We start from the raw sequence: 20,891 nt of genomic DNA on the forward strand, positions 1-20,891 counted from the left end.
TAATCCAAATCCCAGCGAATTTAATCCTAATGCATTCTCACACTATACCGCTCAAACTTAAAACGCGGTGTACAAATCCCGGATGCGTTATCGATGAGTTGTTACTGACGAAGCATTACACACCTAATGAGCAAGCAATAATAACAACTTTTCTTAATCATAACAAATAAGGGCCAGGTATTTATACCACCCACCACATCAACCGAAGTACAGGTTGAGCGCCAAGCATATTGCAGATATGCATCGGTGGCGCCCTGCAACTCGCATCATCATGTCAAACCTTTATTATCCTGATAAGATGAGCGACTCACACTAAGGTGATGACTACGATAAACTCCCTGTGATCAGCCGACATTTCACTTACATGACTTCGCATCACTTGCAACCTGACATCCTACATTCTCAACCAAAGTCGTGAGGGGTATGGAACGAAACGTTATGTTGAATGTAATGACGCTATCACTTCCACACTCCTTTAGCTAGCGCATTTAGTGTGTTCCTACATGGCATTAATAAACTGCACAAAGATGAGCAATTCTTCTTTCTCGCCTTACAAAGTCACGTGACTTTCAGCAAAGGGGAGGCACTTTCGCGACCCAACATTGGTATCGGATTTCCCAGGACAATACCACTACCCTTTGCACACAGCTATTTCGTTGAGTCCACTCTTCGGTCTCACGCGACTTGCAGTACCATGCATCACATCAAGTCGCTATTGCAATGTTATCGCTATTGCTAACTCTAAACGATTCAGTTTTCCAAGTCTTATAAGGTTGTCGTGAAGATAATACATTTTCGCCGAGTCTTCATCCGAGGTCACGTGACTTGCATCACGATACCTCACTTTGGCAACCCTATCATGTTCGGTGAGAAAAGAATGGGGTTTTCGTGCGGAATAATGCTATCGCTGGGCCCAAGCACTTTCGCATCGTCTTTAGGAGTTGTCAGGTGACATGAAGCAACTTATCATGATGGGTAATTAGTGACAATAGAGAGATTGGTATGAAATGAATCGTTTTTCTTTTCAGAGTAATAAGGCTGTCGTAGGGACGATGCGTTTTTGTAGACTTGCAGACCCAAGCGACATGTGGTATCGTGCGCCATAATACATCAGTTTTGCAATCCTAGTATGCTTGTTATGAAATTAATCTGTTTTCCGAGAGTAAATAAACTGTAGATAGGTCTGTACCACAGCATTTTTTTGGAGGCAACACAAATTTGTTCCACAATAGGTATTGCCGGTTCGGCGCAGAGTGGATGATTTGAATCACTTACACACAGAATAATCAAGAATACTTTGCCGCCAAATCAGCGTCAGTGTGAAGTATTAGCCTTTCAGGGATTTAGAGGGGTTCCATAGCTTTTTTGTAAACCTTGTACACATTCATCTGCATGTGAATTTGTTGGCTGAACATTCGCGCCGAAACTGGACAAATTTATTCGTAGGAGACGAGGCAGGACTGGTTCATTAGCCGAGGCAGCATCACTGGAAGCAGCCAGCACTCAAGACACAGAGCAAGATGCTACCCTTGGTGAGACTGCTGTGTGCCACATTTGTGACTGATATCATTGTATTTTGCTTTATGCGAAACCGTTTTTAACGATGCTGTGAACTGGCACTGAATCGAATGGAGCTATTGTCTTGTAGCTGCTATGTTGCTGCAACTCGAATACAATGTATATGTGGCTACACATGCATGTTAATGATAGTCAGGCATGTGCTTAAATTATATCACAAACTCTTTCAGTGACAGCCAAGACTGTGGCTGAGGCAGCATCACTAGAAGCAGCCAGCGCTTCAATTTCTGTGGAGTTAGCTAGCACACTGCAGGACAAATCAGCAAAATGCCAACAGAAGTGCAGAAAGACTGCAGCATAGAAAAAATTTGCGACAAAACAGCTGAGCTTGTCAAGGTCACTGAAGAGGTTGCAGCTCTCAAGCGTCGGCTGAATTTGGAAAGAAAAAAAAAGGATCAAAGAAGAAACTGAGTGCAAAAGCATGAAGGACAGCCTTAGCCACCTTCTTGAGGAGGACCAAATGCGTTGCTTACAGACAGGAAGCATGAGGGGTTCTTCGTGGACAGCCAAGACAATTCAGAAAGCATTGAAGCTCAGGTTGTCGTGTGGCTGAAAAGGCTATGAGCACCTCAGAGAAAATGGGTGGCCCTTACCTGGAGAGAGAACACTCCAACAACACATTCAGGATCTCAAGTTTGCTGCATCATACCTTGTTCTCTCTGCATTTTATCACCAATACCACATGTTTGCAATATACAACTTTCAAGTTGCACCTCTTAAAATTATTTTCTAGGCATTCTGGAAGAAGTGCTCAATGCTCTTGAAGCCAAAGTGACTCATTTTAAGCCAGAAGAAAGGAGTGCTGTGATAATGTTGGATCAAATTCAGCTGACTGCTGGCCTTGACTATGACAACACTACACAATCTGTCATCGGTGAGGCCTATAGTAAAACACACCCTGCAGTTTTTTTAAGTCTGTTGTCTATTAGGGCATCCAACCGTGCCTTTGTCGGACCCTGGAGCGACGGCCGTGATGGCAACACATGCCCTTGTTTTTATGTTAGCTGGTGTGACATCAAGGTGGAAACAAACAGTGGCCTACCATTTCACTGGTGAATTACCGTTTATACCTATCTGTCATCTTCCATTCATACCTACGCATAAAGTGATTGCTCCATACAGCCTTTTACTAAATAGGGGTATTGTTAATTTTAGTGGGATAGTTTCTTTGTAAATGAACTGAAAAAAATTGAATGACTAAATGCTTATTTTGTCCTTCAATTATAGGTGATTCCTTTGATGCTAAAAAGGTGCTGGATATCTTGTTTCAAATAATTCAGCGCAGTGAGGCCATTGGTCTTTCAGTAGACTGTGTCACATCGGATATGGGCGGCGGAAACCAAGTTATCTGGAGGCTGTGCAACATTGTGGCCACAAAGTATGGCCGTGCTAGGACAATGTGTCCCCATCCCTGTGGAGATGGCCGAATCCTGCATTTTCTCGCAGATGCGCCCCATCTACTTAAGAATCTCCGAGGTCACATGGTACGGCAGCAAAGAATACTTCTTGACGAAAAGTTTGTCCAGGGGCAAAATTTTCCAACCTACAAAGTGAGTGAACTTGAATTTAATTTTACAGCATTTTTCTTAACAGTACTGGTTAAACTAGGCAGGCTTTGATATTTGTCAGCTTAAGGTTAAGTTCGTTTAATATAGGATAACGTCCCAAGGTGACTCAAGCTATGAGGGAAGCCAAAGTGAAGAGCTGCGGACAATTTCGAGCACCTGGAGTTCTTTAACGTGCACTGACATGGCATAGTACATGATTCTCGAGTATTTCGCCTCCATCGAAATGCGACCGCCACAGCTAGAAATGAACCCGCACTTTCCGAGCAAGCTGTCAAGAACAGTAACCGCTAGTCGGCTTAGAAGCTGCAGCAGCTAGACGACTTTATTTCAGAACTGAAGTGAATACTTCTTTTAAAAAGCGGTAGTGCCACCTGTAAAATTTAAGCAATACTTTTGGATGTTAGTGATACAGTAAAGGACAGGTGAAATGATGAGCATACAGTTTTCCTAAACTTCCCTAGTCCAGCATATATAGATGCAGAAAACAGTGCGAAAACATACAAGCTTCCCAAAAATATATAAGTGCCTAAACACTAGAGAAAAACTGAGACATCAGTAGGATTCTTACACATAGAACTGCGACACAAAGTATCATCCCAATCACTTTAGTTGCATGCTGAGTAACCATGACATTTTATAATGCAGAACAGTTTAGTGACTAAGAAAGCTGCAGCTATTTTGTTTAAATGCCAGTCACTGAACCTTCACATCGATGCTCATGTAACACTCAACTACTAATTCGCTCCAGAGTGAAAAAGTCGTGGAGCAAAAATAAAAAGAATGGCTTCCTGTAATCCAGTTGAACAGCAGCATGGTACACCAGAAAGCAGATATGCTCATAGAAGGCGATTAGAATGCCCACGCGAGTTTGTTTCCATGTGTGTGTGCGCGGGCATGTGTGGCGGGTTCGTCAGCATAGCTGCCATCGGGAATTGCTCGATATGAATATTTTTTCATGGTAACTGAGGAAGGAAAGAACGCCCTAGAGACAAACAGCACCAAAATAACATAATAATAGTGCAGTGCAGGGTTAATCGAAAGAGCTCATTGTTGACAGGGCTGGTGCATGCCGTTGGTGCATTAAAATTTCTGTCTACTTTCGGCTTGCATGTAGCCGCGCCCAACGCGCGCTCCAAGCAGTTTGGAAGCTTGATGGGCATGCCGATCACTGTTGCCAGCACAAGGTGGAACCTTCGCGGTACTCTAAAATTATCCAGTGACTCCAATCGTTCCGCTAGGCAGCGTGCGTGCACACGTAGCCGAGCATGGTGGCAATCCACCCGTTTCAAAGGGTATTACATTCCATTTCTTGAGACGAGCGGCGCGTTCTTCTTCACTTTCTTCACCTAGTAAACCAGACAGCTAACGTTCGTTACCTCAACGCCTTCCAGACGGTGGCGGCCTTTTTGTTATTCTTTCCTAACTAATTTATTTACGTCAAGGTAAGAAGTTGGGCTAGTTGGTACGCATTCATGATTAATGAGCGCAGAAAAGACACATGCATTAGCACCCCTTCAGTCACTCTAACAAGCCATTAAATAGATTTCCTTGATGACACTTGATTTTGTCTCGTGTATTTCTTCTTTCGTGCCGATGTTCACTGCATTGCTTTAGATCTCTTGTTGATGCGTGTGTAATCAGTTTCTGATTAAGATTCCTGGTGTGGCGTCATTGAACCTTTATCTCTTGCTTCTTAGTTTTTTCGCCTCTTTGTGTACATATTGCTGTCTTTTCTCAGTAAACATTCAGTTGCAAGTGAGCGCCTGTGTCATGTTGTCGTCTTCTCCTCTTCCTCTTCGTATATTTTAGGCTCATTAGCCATGAGTACTTTATTTGCCTATTTTGCTATACGTGCATTTTTGCTTGATTTTCACGGAGCAGTTTCCATCCATTTTTCCCTTATTAATTTGTACCTGGCTTCTTAGCTTGGTTATTCCTATTTTAAGCCCTTTGTACTTTGTATGGTAAGTAAGTTGTGTGTTGTGTTGTGTTGGGTTTTATGGCACATAGGCAGCTAAGGCCATCATGCACCAAACTCGAGGTATAGAATTGCTTTTCTGTAGAATGTTTAGGACTATGAAAAATAGTCGATGGTGGAGATGACCTGAAAAGATTGTACTGCCTAGTAATAACAGAGGAGAAGAAATTTGGCAATCGCTTATGGTAAAAGCCTTAAAAAAGGTCAGGCAGCCTTGGCAGTTATCCTTGATTAGGCAAGGATCCTGAGGCTCCCAACCAATCAAATTAAGAGCTTCAGCCTACTTCTCAGGAATGAGAAAGCGGCTGAGGTGTGTCATGTAATAGTGGTTCAAAAATTAGTTTTTCAAGTACGCCTGCTCCTTTTAAGAAGCTAAAAACAGAAGGTATGTTAACAATGGCATTATCAGCTAAGAGCAATGTTGGATGGAAAGAAATGCATTAAGGATAAAATTGAGTGAAGTACGTTTTTTTTTAGTTTTTCTAGTTTCTAACATGAGAATAAAATGTGGTCACCCGTAAGTTCATCTCCGCATTCTTCGCAAACAGGTTTATCTTGTTTTGTTAGCAGGAAGTTGTGCGTAAGGTGCATGTGGCTCATTCGGAGACAGCATAAAATCGCTGCCTTACAACGTTCCTGGTGCACACGACTTAAATTCACCTAAAACCGGCTTTACTAAGTGTAATTTATTATTCACTTCACTGTTCCAAGCCAACTGCCTTTTTTCCCTTAATTTCTGTTTTACTAATTTCATGCAGTCATTAAAGGGCATATTTACTTTTTTATTTTCATTGCCTCGAGCTTGAGCAGCGCAGAAATCTGCCCTCTCATTGCCTTTTATTCTGACATGACTCAGAACCCAGCAGAGTTTAATGTTTTGTCTTCGAGCTATGGCTGTTACTATGTTGTGTATGATGTCGCCAAGTATAGGAGTGATTGCGTTTCTAGAGTGGAGGGCTGTAAGTACACTTAAAGAGTCTGTGTAAATAATATTGTTTTCGAGGTTCTCGCTTAGTATTTTTTCTATGGCCACACATACTGCGCAACATTCTGCAGTGAAGATGGTTGCGCACTGTGGAAGTCATATTGTTTTCTCCGAAATTCCTCGCACTGCTGCACTTCCTACGTAGGTATCCGTTATTGAACTGTCAGTATAAAAGTTTGTGAAACCATTGTATTTTTCCTCAAGTGCAAGAAATTCTTGTACTGGGCATGTTCAGATAAGAACGGTAATCGAGGTCCCATGACCATTTTTTGTTTTCAATTATATTTTTATATGTGATGGGTAAATGTGTCCACACAAAGGAATGAACCTTAGTTTTGCAAGGAACTTTGTAGTTTTCTCGGAAAAAAATGGTATGTCACAAGAGGTGGAGAATGTCGTTTTTGCCACTTCTCAAAGTTGCAAGTTTGGAGCATCACTGCATGCACAATAAGTTGTTTTCGCGCATAATTATTTTTTCAGTACTTTATTACAACTTGTACTATACGAAGAAATAAAAAAACGTTTTCTTTCTCTGTCAATCTTCTGAGTAAAAAATCGCAAATTTCGCTTCCGGAGCTGTGCGGTGCCAAAAAGGCACTTTTCAGGGCAGCCTTAGGGCAAGATGCGTAAAGATCTCCCGGCTGAATCTTTTTCTCTGTATTTTTCAGCTACTTTTAATCACTTCAGGCAAGTTTTGTAGCTCTACACTTGACCTATGTTTTTCAATATGGCCTCAAAATTGGCAGAAGTTCAAAAACGTCAAAAAAGTGACAACTTTGACTTGAATTTAAAAAAAAAACATCATCGAATTTTATTAAAATTTGCCCTAATAATACTCAACATTTCATAATTCTAAGGCTTTAAAAAAGTATTGCATTATATTGTTTTAAAGTATGGAAATAAATACAAAACGGACTTTATGATTTCAATCCCTACGACTGCTCAGTATTCCCTCTTAGAATGCGCAATCGTCAGAAGCTGGTTTTAGTATTGGTATTTTGTAAGTAAATTTTAAACGCTACAGTTGCTGAGTTCATAAGTGTAATTTGTAAGCATTTTTTTCTATTACAATCAAAGGTCTAAAGCTCCTATTCGCTTTCGTACTGTTCTAAAGGTGGGACCTAAATTACTGTAAGCATATTCCAACACGTTATTTTGGAGTGACGTGTGTGTAGGAGTACTTTATGCAAACAATTAATGCACCCGTCGCACTTTCAAGGTGACTAACTGCTACCCGCCGCTCCAGGGATGAACCGCGCTTTGCAGCCGCTCCTATAGCTATATAACGCCCGGCGCGACCCTGAAATTCACAGCATCATGTGTGCCGCCGCCGCACCGAGGCTTTAGCCGCCGCTATCATCTTTTCATCGCAACGCACCGAACGCCTAGCAGTTATGCCTCAGCCTTCGACCTTCGACCGAGATAACCCTTGTGAGCGGATGTTGTTCGGATCTCGAATTTTGTGTGTCGTTTTCCAGGCCTGGTAGACCCGGTGGGGTCGTTTTCTGTACTCACGTGTTTTCTCTGCGCTGGAGCGCTCCCTCGACAAGCATACTTGGTATATCAGTCTCAGCTCGTACGCCAGACCGAAAGAACATCAGTGTCAACGGTGGGCAGCCTGTGTTAAAAATCCATTCATCTGTCCATCTCCTCTTTTTGGAAAAGCAGCTCTGGGCCCTGCATCCGTCACCTGCTCTTCTGTCTCGCGATAATCTCCGGAAGCGGTGAGCTTTTGCATTCATGAAGAGATTTCCGCGGCGAACGTTTTGTGCCGACTACTCAAGAAGGCACAAACAGAGAATTGAAAAAGGACGTAATTTTCGCAGTGTAAAGACACTCAATGTCGCTGCTCTCAAAAAAGTCCTACTTCCCGAAGAAGCTCTCCGAGTACGAGAAAGTGACTTCATCTGTCAGAATTGTTACCGTCGGTTCAAGGAAGACATAGATAATATGCAGGCAGAGTCAACCGAAACATTAGAAGAATTCCGCCCTGGGGAAGAAATCGTAGAAAATTTAAATTCAAGTGTCAGCCTTATCTCCGAAGTCTCGCCCCTAAAGCCACCGAGCGCTCTAAAAAAACGCCTCAGACTTTCCTATGCAAAGCGAAAGCAGGAAGAGGTGGCAAGAGCTATGGTGACGAAAATACGATCGGGGATACAGGCAGCATATAATGTCCCAGAGACTTCGCGTGCGTCAGAAGAAAAGTGTGCGCAATGCAGCAGTTGGGAGGACAACCTACATGCTGCCTACAATAGGTGCACGTCCTTTCAAGAGCGTTGCCAGCTGCTGACACTGCTACCACGCAACCTAACCGTGAAATATGTGCAGGAAGTTATTCCAGAGGCAACGAGGTACGTTATCCAAAAATCGAAGAAGATGGTGGATGAGGAAGGCGTATGGTCAACACAGGAGAGATATACAAGATGTAAACTACAACAGGAAGGCATTACCACCGTTTTAGAATATTACACCATGGATGAACTCGATTGCTCTAGACAGACTCCGAACAAAAAGGATGTTGTGAGAATCGAGAAGGAAGGAGAGAAAGAATGGATACCTAAACGCTTCATGACGCGGTCCTTGCGAGAAGCATTCCGCCTCTACAAGCAAGCTCACCCTGCCTCCCAGGTTGGCCTCACAAAATTCATATCCTTGCGTCCTAAGTGGGTGAAATGCTCGCCACAGTGGCAAGTGTGTGTTTGTGTGTGCTGTGCAAACTTTCAGTTGTGCCTCGTGGGACTGCAGAACGCGTCCGGAAGGTCGCTTTCTCCCGAAGATATGCAGAGCCTCTGCGTATGCCAGGAACCTACTGCGTCGTGTTTCCTTAGGAATTGTGAGCACTGTCCACAAGATGGCATTTTCACTTCGGAAAATTTTGAAATGAGCAGCGAGGACGAGGTGTTGATTGCTTCATGGGAATACGGTGAGCTCGTTAAAAAGACTCTGACCGCTTCATCATTTATGAGAGAATGTCTAAGAATGACCATGAAATGGATTCCCCACAACTATATTAGATCTGTGCAAGCAAGAGCAATACATGAAGAAAAACACAGCTGCAAGAGAGGTGCAATTGTTTTGCATTTTGATTTCGCCGAAAACTGGACAGTTGTGCTTCCAGACGCAGTACAAGCGTACCATTGGCAGAAAAAGCAGGTGACCGTGTTTACCTGCGTTGTCACGTCAAGAAAATCGACTCGGAACTACGCCGTAATTTCCGACGATATGTCTCATGATTCAGCTCTTGCATGCTTGGCTCTGTCAAAAATCAAAGCACACCTCGAAGACAACGCGCCAATCTACACCAAGATAACATATGTGACCGACAGGGCTCCCGCTAACTTCAAGAATAAATATCAGTTTCATGAGCTACAACGCAGTGAATGTCGAGAGACGAAATGGATGTTTTCGGCCACTGGACACGGCAAAAATGCTTGCGACGGCGTTGGTGGGCTTGTCAAACATCGAGCATCACACCACAACTTGCGGAAGCCTGCAAGTGAGTCCATACAAACAGCCAGCGGCTTCGTAGACGCAATTAAAGGAACGCTAAAGAACATCACCATTCTGGAGCTCCCACAGAGGGAGCTTGCAGACTTTCGCGAAACGAAGAAGGAAGAATGGAAAATGGCAAAGAAAGTGCCTGGAGTTCAGACGCTCCATATGTGGAAGTACGTTCAAACAAATGAAGGCAGTGCATCCTACGTGGCCTCCACCGCTGCTTCGGAATGGAAGAGACTGTGATCTGGTTTGTGCTTCGTGCTGGACAATATACTGTGCGCATACCGACTTCAACTGCTGCCGTTAATTTCTTGTTACGATTTTCTGAATTGCAATCTGCATATAAAGCGGCATCCCATTTGTAAATTGCGTTCCTATTAAAACTCCTCCTGATTAAAAATCTCGCAGATAAATTGTTCCTCTCAGAAGACGACGTTCTGTCTCCTGACATTGCCCTGTAGAACCTTTGAACACAGAGGTAAACAGATGCAGGTACGGAAACGTCGGTTTCAGAAATACATTAATATAAATTTTTATATATAAAATTTTTTCTAGGAACCCACAAATTATCTAATATTTTTAAAAAATCGATTACATACCAATGTACCTTACGATGATAAATTAGAGAATACAAAAAAAAAAACGTTTGACCGCCAGCAGTCAGTTCATCAGGTGAAATAACGAATTTATTCCCATTTTGACGCATTAAGAACGCCGCTAACAAGCGAGTAGAAGCTGTACAAACATTCAGGATGGTTCGCATATTGTGGTAATTGAAATGTAACCATGTTCAGTGAGTGCTAAATCAAATTTCTGACAGTTACTATTTCTAAGAGGCAGTAATAAGCAATTCTAGGTAACAAAAACATGAACTCAGTTTTGCATTTATTTTTATACTTTAAAACAAAATAATGCAACACTTTTTTGGTGTTTTAAAATTATCGAGTATTGAGTATTATTAGGGCATTTTTTAATAAAATTCGATGATGATGTTTTTTTTTAAATTCAAGTCAAAGTTGTCACTTTTTTGAAGTTTTTGAACTTCTGCCAATTTTGAGGCCATATTGAAAAATATAGGTCAAGTGTACAGCTACAAAACTTGCCTGAAGTGATTAAAAGTAGCTGAAAAATACAGAGAAAAAGATTCAGTCGGGAGATCTTTACGCATCTTGCCCTAAGGCTGCCCTGAAAAGTGCCTTTTTGGCACCGCACAGCTCCGGAAGCGAAGTTTGCGATTTTTTACTCAGAAGACTGACACAGCAAGAAAACGTTTTTTATATTAATCGTATAGTGCAAGTTGTAATAAAGTGCTGAAAAAATACTTATGCGCGAAAACAACTTATTGTGCATGCAGTGATGCTCCAAACTTGCAACTTTGCGAAGTGGCAAAAACGACATACTCCACCTCTTGTGACATACAATTTTTTTCCGAGAAAACCATGAAGTTCCTTGCAAAACTAAGGTTCATTCCTTTGTGTGGACACATTTACCCATCACATATAAAAATTTAATTGAAAACAAAAAATGGTCATGGGACCTCGATTACCGTTCTTATCTGAACATGCCCTACTATATGTTGTAGTGGAGTTTGCTTGTTGCGGAACTGTGTAAGAGTGAAATCACACAATGCAGGAAAATCGTACCATGGAGGCAGTGGATCTCGCCTCAGTACAATGCTGGGTAATGTGTTCAATACGTTCATATTCTGGCAAATCTCTTCAAAACGCAAGAGCAGTGGCCTAGTGGTTTGCGGTTTGTTGTTAAAGAGTGTTCTAGAAGAACACTTTGTAACTATTTCGTAACAGATATGTTTTGATATGGAACGGACTTTTAGAATGTATGAGCATGTAAGCATTCTTCTTCTATCTGTAAGTTATGGTTCGTTTGTTTCAACATAAAGACCGTTTATGGGCGACGTCCTGTATGCGCCAGTGGAAAGACACAAACCCAAATTATGCACTAGATCTAGTCGTTTCAAGTAGGATGGCCTTGCTGAACCATACACCGCGTAACCACAGTCTAAGCAGAATCGTACTACAGAGCGATAAATCTGCAAAAGGCTTGCCCTGTCAGAGCCCCAGAGTTTGTGTAAAAGGACTTTGAGTATATTCAGTGAAAGAGAAGCTTTCTTTTTCAACGCATTTATGTGAGGCAGGAAAGTTAGTTTTCGGTCAAATGTTATGCCTAAGAGTATGTGTGCATTTTTTAAAGGCAACTGGGTTTCGTTTAGGTGTAATGTGGGATCTGTCTGTAGGCCCCGTTTGAGTGAAAAAAGTAAGGCCACTGTTTTCTGTGGAGAGAATGGGAAACCATTCCTGTCTGCCCATGTTGCAAGTTTATTTATTGTTAGCTGTATTTGTGTTTCGCATGTGGATATATTGGAGGATGTACATGCTATCTGAAGATCGTCAAGATAGACAGAATACATAACAGATCTTGGGATTACTTTCCTAATAGAATTCATTTTTAAGACAAAGAGAGTTGTACTTGAAATGCATCCTTGAGGTACCCCATTCTCCTGAATAAAATTCTTTGAAATGGCTGACCCTAGACGTACATTAAACGAGCGGTGGGACAAGAAGTCTTTTATGCAATTTAACATCCTGCCGCGGATGCCAAGCTCGGCAAGGTCTTGAAGAATGCCAAACCTCCAGGTTGCATCATATGCCTTTTCTAAGTCAAAAAAGACTGCAAGACAGTGTTGTTTGTAAAGACTGCAAGACAGTGTTGTTTGTATATAAACGCATCTCTGACAGTATTTTCAAGGCGGACTAGGTGATCTGTAGTGCAGCATCCTTTTTTAAAACCACATTGATAGCTGTCGAGAAGTGCACAGGATTGAAGGACAAAATTTAATCTTATATTTAGGACACTTTCAAAGGACTTGGCGAGGCAACTGGTAATAGCTGTGGGTCTATAACTGCTAGGAGAGGTTGGTGGCTTCCCAGGTTTAAGAAACGGTACAATAATAGCTTTTTTCCAAGCTTTGGGTATTTTTCCTGATACCCAAACTTTGTTAAAAAAATTAGAAGTGCGTCTAAGGTTCAGAAAAATGGGCTAGCATTTGGTAATGTAATTGTTCTGGGCCGGGCACAGTATGTTTACTGGCAGAAAGTACTGTTTGAATTTCTTGTATAGTAATTAAACTATTGTATGGTTCATTTGTACCGCAACCTGTTGGCAGTCTTCGCTTCTCTGCTGTGTGTTTTTATTTAAAAAATGAATCGGTGTAGCGGGATGAGCTGGAAACTCCTGAAAAACATCCATCTAAAATATCTGCCTGTTCTTCTAGACCCGTGTGCACACCGGGAGCTGTAAGAAGGGAGATCGTGAACGGAGAGTAGTTGCAATTTAGCCTTCTGACCCTCTCCCACATTTGTTTTGATGTGGTTGAGCTGTTTATCGACGACACGTAATTTTTCCAAATTTTTCGGCACTGCGACGAATATATTGAGCTTTCGCTCTCGCCTTTTTAAATTTTATAAAATTCTCCTGTGCAGGATATCTGCGAAAAATGCCCCAGGCTTTGTTTTGTTTCTTTTTTCTTCTTTACATTCTTTTGTGTACCAGTATTTGTGATTTTGTTTTACTATTCCGGAGGATTGAGGAATGGCTTGGCATGCAGCGGCAATAATACAGTTTGTGAAAAATTCGTTAAGTTCGTCTACACTCAGGTCGTCAAAAACTGTTTTATCTAGGCTGGCTTTTTCACGGAACAGTGCCCAGTCGGCTAAGTGCAGTTTCCATCGTTGTGGTTTAGTTTAGTTTATGGGGGCTTAACGTCCCAAAGCGACTCAGGCTATGAGAGACGCCGTAGTGGAGGGCTCCGGAAGTTTCGACCACCTGGGTCCTTTAATGTGCACTGACATCGCACAGTACACGGGCCTCTAGAATTTCGCCTCCATCGAAATTCGACCGCCGCGGCCGGGATCGAACCCGCATCTTCATCGCTGTGGTTTAGTTGGGATTACTTCGGGTGAATGTGCTAAGCTAATTAGTATGGATAGATGATCACTTCCATATGGGTTATCTAAGACATCCCAATTAAAATCTGTAAATATAGAGGACGAAGTAAAAGACAAATCTATACAACTCAATTTTCCTGAGCTAGGAGAACAATAGGTTCGTTTTCCAGTGTTCAGGAGGCAAAGGTTATTACAGAGTATAAAATCCTCAATCAGATGGCCTCTAGTGTCGGTTTTGTTACTGCCCCAAAAACTGGAGTGGGCGTTAAAATCTCCGACCATCAAAAACGGTTCTGGTAGTTGCACTAAAAGGTATTGTAAGTCTTGGGAGTGTTATTTTAAGATGTGGGTCTATATAAACGCAGCACACTGTGATTGTTTCAAATGTGTGCAGGATGGCTGCCACAGCTCCTAATCGGGTTTTAAGCTTGTGTTCTCGGGCTGAGATTCCACTGTTAACTCTAATGGCTACGCCACCCGAAAGCCGGCTCGCCTGCTCTTGGTTGCGGCGGAAGAACTAAGTGTTTTAGAATGTTTTCATGTTTAGAGCCTAAATTTGCCTCTTGTAAACACAAGGTGACAGGTGAGTGTGGCTAGAATGTCTTTTATGTCAATTAGGTTATGTAAGAGTCCCCTACTGTTCCATCGCATAAAAGCCATGTTGTATTATGTGGGTATTGAAAGAACTAGGTTGGGTTTTCGGGCGCCCTGATTCGGGGCTTTTTTTTTTTGCCGGTCTATGCAGCCCCGCCGTCCTTCCGACGTTGACGCCATAGGACTGCCTTGACTTGCGTTCATCGTGTCCATCGCATCCTCCGACATGCTGGACGAACGTATGAGACGCACGGTTGTTTTCGTGTTCGGCCTCTCCGTGTGGGGAGGGGCCTTGCGGCCCGCTGACCTGGAGGTCCGCGCGGCCTGGTTTTTGGGTACGGGGCACGGGTGGCCCTGCTGCAGGCTCACTGCTTGTAGCCTGAGCAGGAGCCGAAAGCCGCTGTGGTGCTGTGCCCTGTTGCACCACATCAGAGAAGGCAGGTTTCTGCGTCAAAGATACTCTCTTCCGCACCTCCCTGAATGTTATATTTTCTTTGACTTCGATAGTAACCATCTCCTTTTCTTGTTTCCAGACTGGACATGCACGTGAGAATGCAGGATGGCTGCCCTCATAATTCACACATAGGTGTTGTTCTACTGCACAGTTTTCAGAGCCGTGTTCATGGGAAGAACATTTAGCACATGTGAATTGGTCCCGGCAATTCTGAGAGCTGTGGCCGTAACGTTGGCATTTGAAGCAGCGTCGTGGATTTGGTATGTATTGCCGAAGTTGGAGTTTTATGTAGCCTATTTCTACGGAGTCAGGGAGGATAATAGATTCAAATGTCAGGACAATGTGCATTGTGGGGATTTCTTTATTATCTCGTCTCATTTTTACCCTGTTTACATTGGTCACGTTTTGCTCCTTTAAACCTTCCAGTAGTTCTTCATCAGTTACATATTTCAGATCATCATCTGAGATAACTGCCCAAACAGTATTCAAAGATCGGTGTGTGCTGGTTGTGACTAGTATATCTCCAAATGACTTCACTTCTGACAATTTCTCTTGCTGGTGGTTATATAAAACTTCTAAAAGAAGGTCTCCGTTTGCAAGCTTTTTGATCTTGTACCCTTTTCCTATGGCACTTGTTAAGTCCTGGTAACAGTGAATGGTGATACTTGTCTAGCGGTCTGTTCCTCGTGTTCGCTGTGAACAACGTGAAATCGAGGGAAGCTTGTTGCATTTTTTTTTGAAGAAGTTGCATGTCTCGGTGCGCCCTCTCTCTCGAGGGAGATCGGATTGAAAAAAATGAGAAGCCACAGAATGTGGTCGTTGTTCGGCGATGGTGGCAGCCACCCACCACAGAGCCCAACATGGGGACGGGACAAGTGCGTTCAAAAAGCCCTGCCCACGCCAGCTGTACACCACCACTATAACAAAATATGGCGTAGCAAAGGTTTGTCAGCCACACAAGGTTAACCCTTGCCGCCAGGAAAAAACAAAGAACGAAGAAGTGAGTAGGAGAAAGGAGAGATGTGAGACAGGGGTAGGAAAGTGAAAGATTAAGGGGAGGACAGGAAAAGTTGGCTGCCGATTTCCCCGGTCTGGTGGCGTCTACAGGAAGCTGGCCCAAAGTGGTGTGTTGCCTCCGCCGAAGGGCCTTAAAGGTCCAAATGCTCGGCATCGGATCAACCACCAGGAACCCCTTTTCCCCGGACACGGCGATGCCACGCACGGCTAGGCGCGGGTGCTCGGGTCCGTAGTGATGCACTGTTCACCATCATACCCCTGCGGGGATGTCCCTGTCAGGAACCCGTGGTGTCGCCACTCACCAATGCCGCTAAATAAGTTGTTTTTTCTTTGATAAATGTAATGCCCGCATAGGCCCTTAGGATATCTGAAATAAATTAAATAAAAATGCTGTCTGTGCTTTTATACGCTGAGTGGCAAGGCGTCCCAAACACCAGACTTTCTCCCATTATTTCAAGTGTAACCTGAATTCAAGCAGAAGAAAATGGCCGAAGCATGCACAGGTGCAACCACAGCAAAGTTATGCATTACGCAATGACACACCCTTCAGCGAGTGCGATGCATCGACGCCCATCCTCAATGGCACTGCGAAAAAATGGCCGAGTAAGGCAGCTCTCGATGCGGCAGTTGAAAGTGCTGACAGCCATTTCCCGGCCACTGGGTTGGTTCCACCAGGCAGGCACCAGAGTCCACAACATGGCAGTCGCCACACGTTCAGTAGTCACAGCTGCACTGCTCTCGCCACTCGGGCACTCACTCGCCAGCTGACTGCTGTGAATCAGGACTCCCCTGCAGGGCATGCAAAAATTCTTACTAAATCACCCAACTTCCACATTCCTCGGCTACTGTTCCAAAGATTGAATACAGTTGAGCCTCAGAAAAATACCGCTGCAGGATATCCAGCAGCAAACATTTTAGCCCTTGGGAAAGTGAACCAGCATTTCTTTGTGAGAGCAAATGCAAGTAAACCGGAACAACCTGTAGAGGAACATCAGTAGCCAAGGTTGATGTCCCTTTACTGAAGAGCAGTTTTGAAAAAATAGGCGGCCCACATTTCACTTGCTTACAGGCACTAACGCATAAGTTCTGAAACTAAAATCACACACAGGCCTACTTTTCAGGCTTTACTTGACTCAAGTTTATCTTGAGGTCCAGTTTTGCTCTTGTTAGGTTGTTTTTACTCTGTGCGTATCCCTGACCTTGCTATCACTCGCTCTGTTGCCCTCACAGTTCAGATCCAGCATTTTCAATGGCCTCTAAATTTTGGCAGGTTAGCCTAGTTGGTTACACGCGTTGCTCTGAAGGGACATTAGGTGTAAATAACTTGGATATGCCTCCCAAATGCACTCTGACCCTGTGCTGCTCTCAAGCTAGCTTCTCTCATGTAGGCTGCGTGACAATGACTGAAGGTGAAGTTGTGTCCAGTTGACATTTGCATTGTGTATTTGAGGGTTATGATATTTGCTATTTAGGCTTGACAGTAATTTTGAAGTTACTAAATTGTTGTGGCTATTTTCAGACAAATTCTCATTAGTACCATCACCGATCAACAATACAGAGCAGAAAAGGATAGCGACATGAAAGGTTCATTTTAAGACGCATGTGTAGGAAGCCAACTTGGTTTCGGTGAATGCTGGCTTCCAACAAATCACTAATAAACTGCTGCTTGCATCAGATCTATACCACATCACTGTACAGTAATGACTGCTTGTGGTAACTAGTGTGGCTAAGTGGCAATGTTCAAGAACATGCCCTCAAAAACAATTGGAGCACAAGAGATACATCGTAATCTGAAAAAGGGCGAACTTGAGCACAAAAAATAAGCTAAAAAGTTTATCAGTGTGCATATGCCAAGAAACATTTGCAATGAGACAGATGGCTGCTTGGGTGCAAGAGGCAATCTGCTTCTATTTTATTTGTCCAGTTCCCTGAAAAGGGTACTGCACACTCCATACTCTGGAACAAATCACTAACTGGCTAGTGAGACAATGTAGCAATCACTTTGTTTTCAGCACGACAGTACTATAAAGGAACACCACTACAGTATACTCGGACAGAGTAAAAACTCAGATATAGTAAAGCGAAACTGCAGTTCCATTTCACCCTCCATGGACAAGTGTATTTTTTTTTTGTTTAAAGACATCTTTAATAAAGAAACTGTTATAATAAACAGCATCGTGCAGGATACGTCTCAGAGCTACAAACATATAACAGCGCAATTGCAAGGCCAAAAGTCAGAGGCAAACAACAAAACAGACAATCGATGACAACAAAACAGTGCTCTAAATGTAAGATGGCTTAACCGCCATTTATAGATATACTTCAGTTTCGAAACTCCCACACTGGAACCGGGCGCAAGGATCGACGCCAGTGCTGTCCTGGCCGTTGCATGGTGCGAGTAACAGTGTGTCTCTCATTGCACATGATGCTGAACTTTTTGCACTGCGTTCACATTGCTTTCTTGACACGGCATTCGATTCGTAGCTTTCAGTAATGGCTAGTCATTCTCCTTTTCCATTTGATATCCCTGAAGGAAAACTTTGGTAGCTGTGATGAACTGCATGGCAAGCCATCATTAACCAGGCCGCTTCTAGTTAGGAAGTGCTATTCTTACTGGACTGCTGAGAATTTAAATGGTGTGACACTGCTTTATCCTAGAGGACTCCAACTAGCATGACAACACACTTAGTGTGTTGTCATGCTAGTTGGACATGCTAGGCTGGACAAGGACCATTCCCTGTGCATCGGCAGTTCAAGCAATCATTGTGGAGAGGAGCACACCACTGAGAAACAATGCTGTTTTGATGTGATTTGCATATCCATCTGTCCCTTACCTTCAAAAACCAGTGACTGCAGAAGAGGATGGATGGAGTTCATAGCACACAGTAACTTTTCAGGCCGACTGAGAAGAGGCAGTCCAAATTATTTGAATGTTTAACTTACAGCTCTTATCCAAAATTGTGCGTCCCTGTTACTTTCTCACAACTGGAGGATCTCACAAGGTCAATCAGCTTTGGATGTTGTCTTTAGAACCGGATCCTGGTGATAATCAGGAAGCGCAAATGAGGCACGGTGTTTATATTTAAGAGTAGCGCACCTCATTCGAAAGTGGCACGAATGCTTTCAATCTGCTACCAACAGGCCAACTAATCAATTTTTTAATTGGTAAGCCACATCCATTTTTTGCATAAGTAAAATTGCCAAAGAAAAGTCCACACGGTGCTTGCATAGTGTCGCTTATTTTTTGTGATCGCATTTCTGCATCATACGAGGTACGATCCTTCAATAAAAATTTTTGCTTTTAAAGAATGGGATGTTGTCCAATGCTACAATGGTGAGCACATCATGAGGCAGTCCGTTAAGTGTAATACCATATGAGCAGTGACATAAACCAGAAAATTATGGCATTACAGTACTGCAGCATGATATGGGACACAAGTGGTCTGACAAATTTCCACAAGCTACAATTTACTGCAGTGGTGGCCTCGTCGTCTCAGCATCTGCCTCGCATGCGGGAGGTGCTTTGTTCGATCCCCAGTGCCACCAGGTATCCACCGGTGATACAATGGGTACAAGCTTTCCCCTGTCTGGTGCTCGGCTTATTTAGGGTGAAAAGCTTGAGAAATGGTAGAAGAAACCTGGTGCCACGGTGCTCTTTGGCCACAGATGCCCTTGTGCCATGAAAATTCATGATCATCATGACAAGCTACAATTTGCTCCCTGTGCGCTACATACACAATGCACATTCAGTTCAGTTCAACTTTATTTTCAATATTTCACAATGTTGACAGCCTGCCTCACAAAAAGCTGTGAGAAGTTTGACGACCATCACAAAATCTCTTTTTTCTAAATACGATATCCTTCCTACATTTTGTTTGCACAGTTATAGGTTGGCGTTGTACCATAAAGTTTTCCCTGAATTTGGTATTGATGAATATACCTTGGCACCATGAGAGATGGCTCACTCAGATCCACTCTCTGAAACACGCGCTCATGTCCACTCACTCTCGTATCCGCTCACTCACATTCACGTTTACTCACTGTCAAGTTTGAAGTGCATGCTTAAGTATACAGCGTCCCTCTAGGGTTTTATTTTTCACAACAGAGGAAATGAGAGACTTACTGCCATAGCCAACGATGCTCATGGCTCCCATAGCGTAGCCTGGCCCACACAGATGCGGTGATGAGCTGACCGCGGCTTTGTCAGGCTGTTTGGCCAATTTCCACAGTTTCGTTGTCCAAGGCAATGTTATGCACATGTGCTCCTGAACATACTGCTAGACGATGAGTGCCTGCTTAGCATAAGCAATGATGCTTAGGACACGTTTTTGAACAGTGTCTATGCAACAGTAATGAGTTTGACTTAACAATTGTTTTGTATGATGTATAAGTGCCAATAATGACTATTCCTTGAGAACGATGTGTCCGCAATCTGCATGAACACACTGGACATATGTGGCGACTATGAATACTTTTTTTTTGGCGTGAGAATTTGAGCGTGCTTCTGAAAAGGTCGAGTGCATTCCTCCACAGAAAGGGAAATGACTGTAATAGGTCGCAAGTATAGGCATGCCCTGCGGAAAGAGGGAGTGGTCACTATCAGTCCCTTTATAACAGCCTCTTGGGGCAGTTAAGAGCAAGGCTGGCTTCGTCTAGCCAGAGAAGGTATGCATGACCCATCTGTGGACACGCCTGCAGTGTAGTTTGTTGCCTGCACTGCACATAACCCCCAGTCTGAAGGAGGCCTTAGTGGCTAAAAAATGTACTACGAACAAGGCCATATTCCAAACAGAAACCAATACTTGTGTTTGTGATGAAAAACCTCAGAGCAATGAATTTTTGCAAGTATCCGAAACAGAGACCGCGTTGAGACGCACCCACTTTCCAATCAATGTGACGACGAAAACGGCCAAAAAATCATTTTTAAAATCGCGAATACCAAAGTGCAATACATTTTCTGAAAGATAAAGAAATTGCCTGTCAGACGATGACAAAATTTCGAAATTGAATTTTTTTACAAAACAAAGTCTCACCCCACCTTAAGAGATGACAAGAAAGCACGATTAAATTGAGCAAGAAATGACGACTAGTGGTAAGAGAACATAACTTAGGGGTCTGAAGTTTCTTTCAGCAAACATAACCCTCAGTATTGCGCTCCCAACTACAACCAGAGCCATAAGTTTCAACACAGTATGGCACAACCATTGCCTCTGGCTTTCTGCGTCGATTAAAAACATGAACTCTTCCAAGACTG

The 20,891-nt window shown here is 43.1% G+C and overlaps 1 protein-coding gene across 8 annotated transcripts in view; it reads right to left on the reverse strand.

Annotated features, from left to right (window-relative positions):
• Window positions 1–20,891, reverse strand: part of LOC144122087 (abasic site processing protein HMCES-like) — a 120,292-nt gene that overhangs the window by 90,370 nt on the left and 9,031 nt on the right. For all 8 annotated transcript variants that reach the window (XR_013312799.1, XR_013312800.1, XR_013312801.1 and 5 more), the window contains exon 3: window positions 16,181–16,426. Coding sequence is in view for 4 of the 8 variants with exons in the window: in XM_077655607.1 (XP_077511733.1) it covers window positions 16,181–16,426 (246 nt within the window). In the remaining 4 variants the exon portion in view is untranslated. The remainder of the gene's footprint in view (window positions 1–16,180; window positions 16,427–20,891) is intronic.

The sequence above is a fragment of the Amblyomma americanum genome, chromosome 2, assembly GCF_052857255.1.
Source record: "Amblyomma americanum isolate KBUSLIRL-KWMA chromosome 2, ASM5285725v1, whole genome shotgun sequence".
Classification (NCBI taxonomy): domain Eukaryota; kingdom Metazoa; phylum Arthropoda; class Arachnida; order Ixodida; family Ixodidae; genus Amblyomma; species Amblyomma americanum.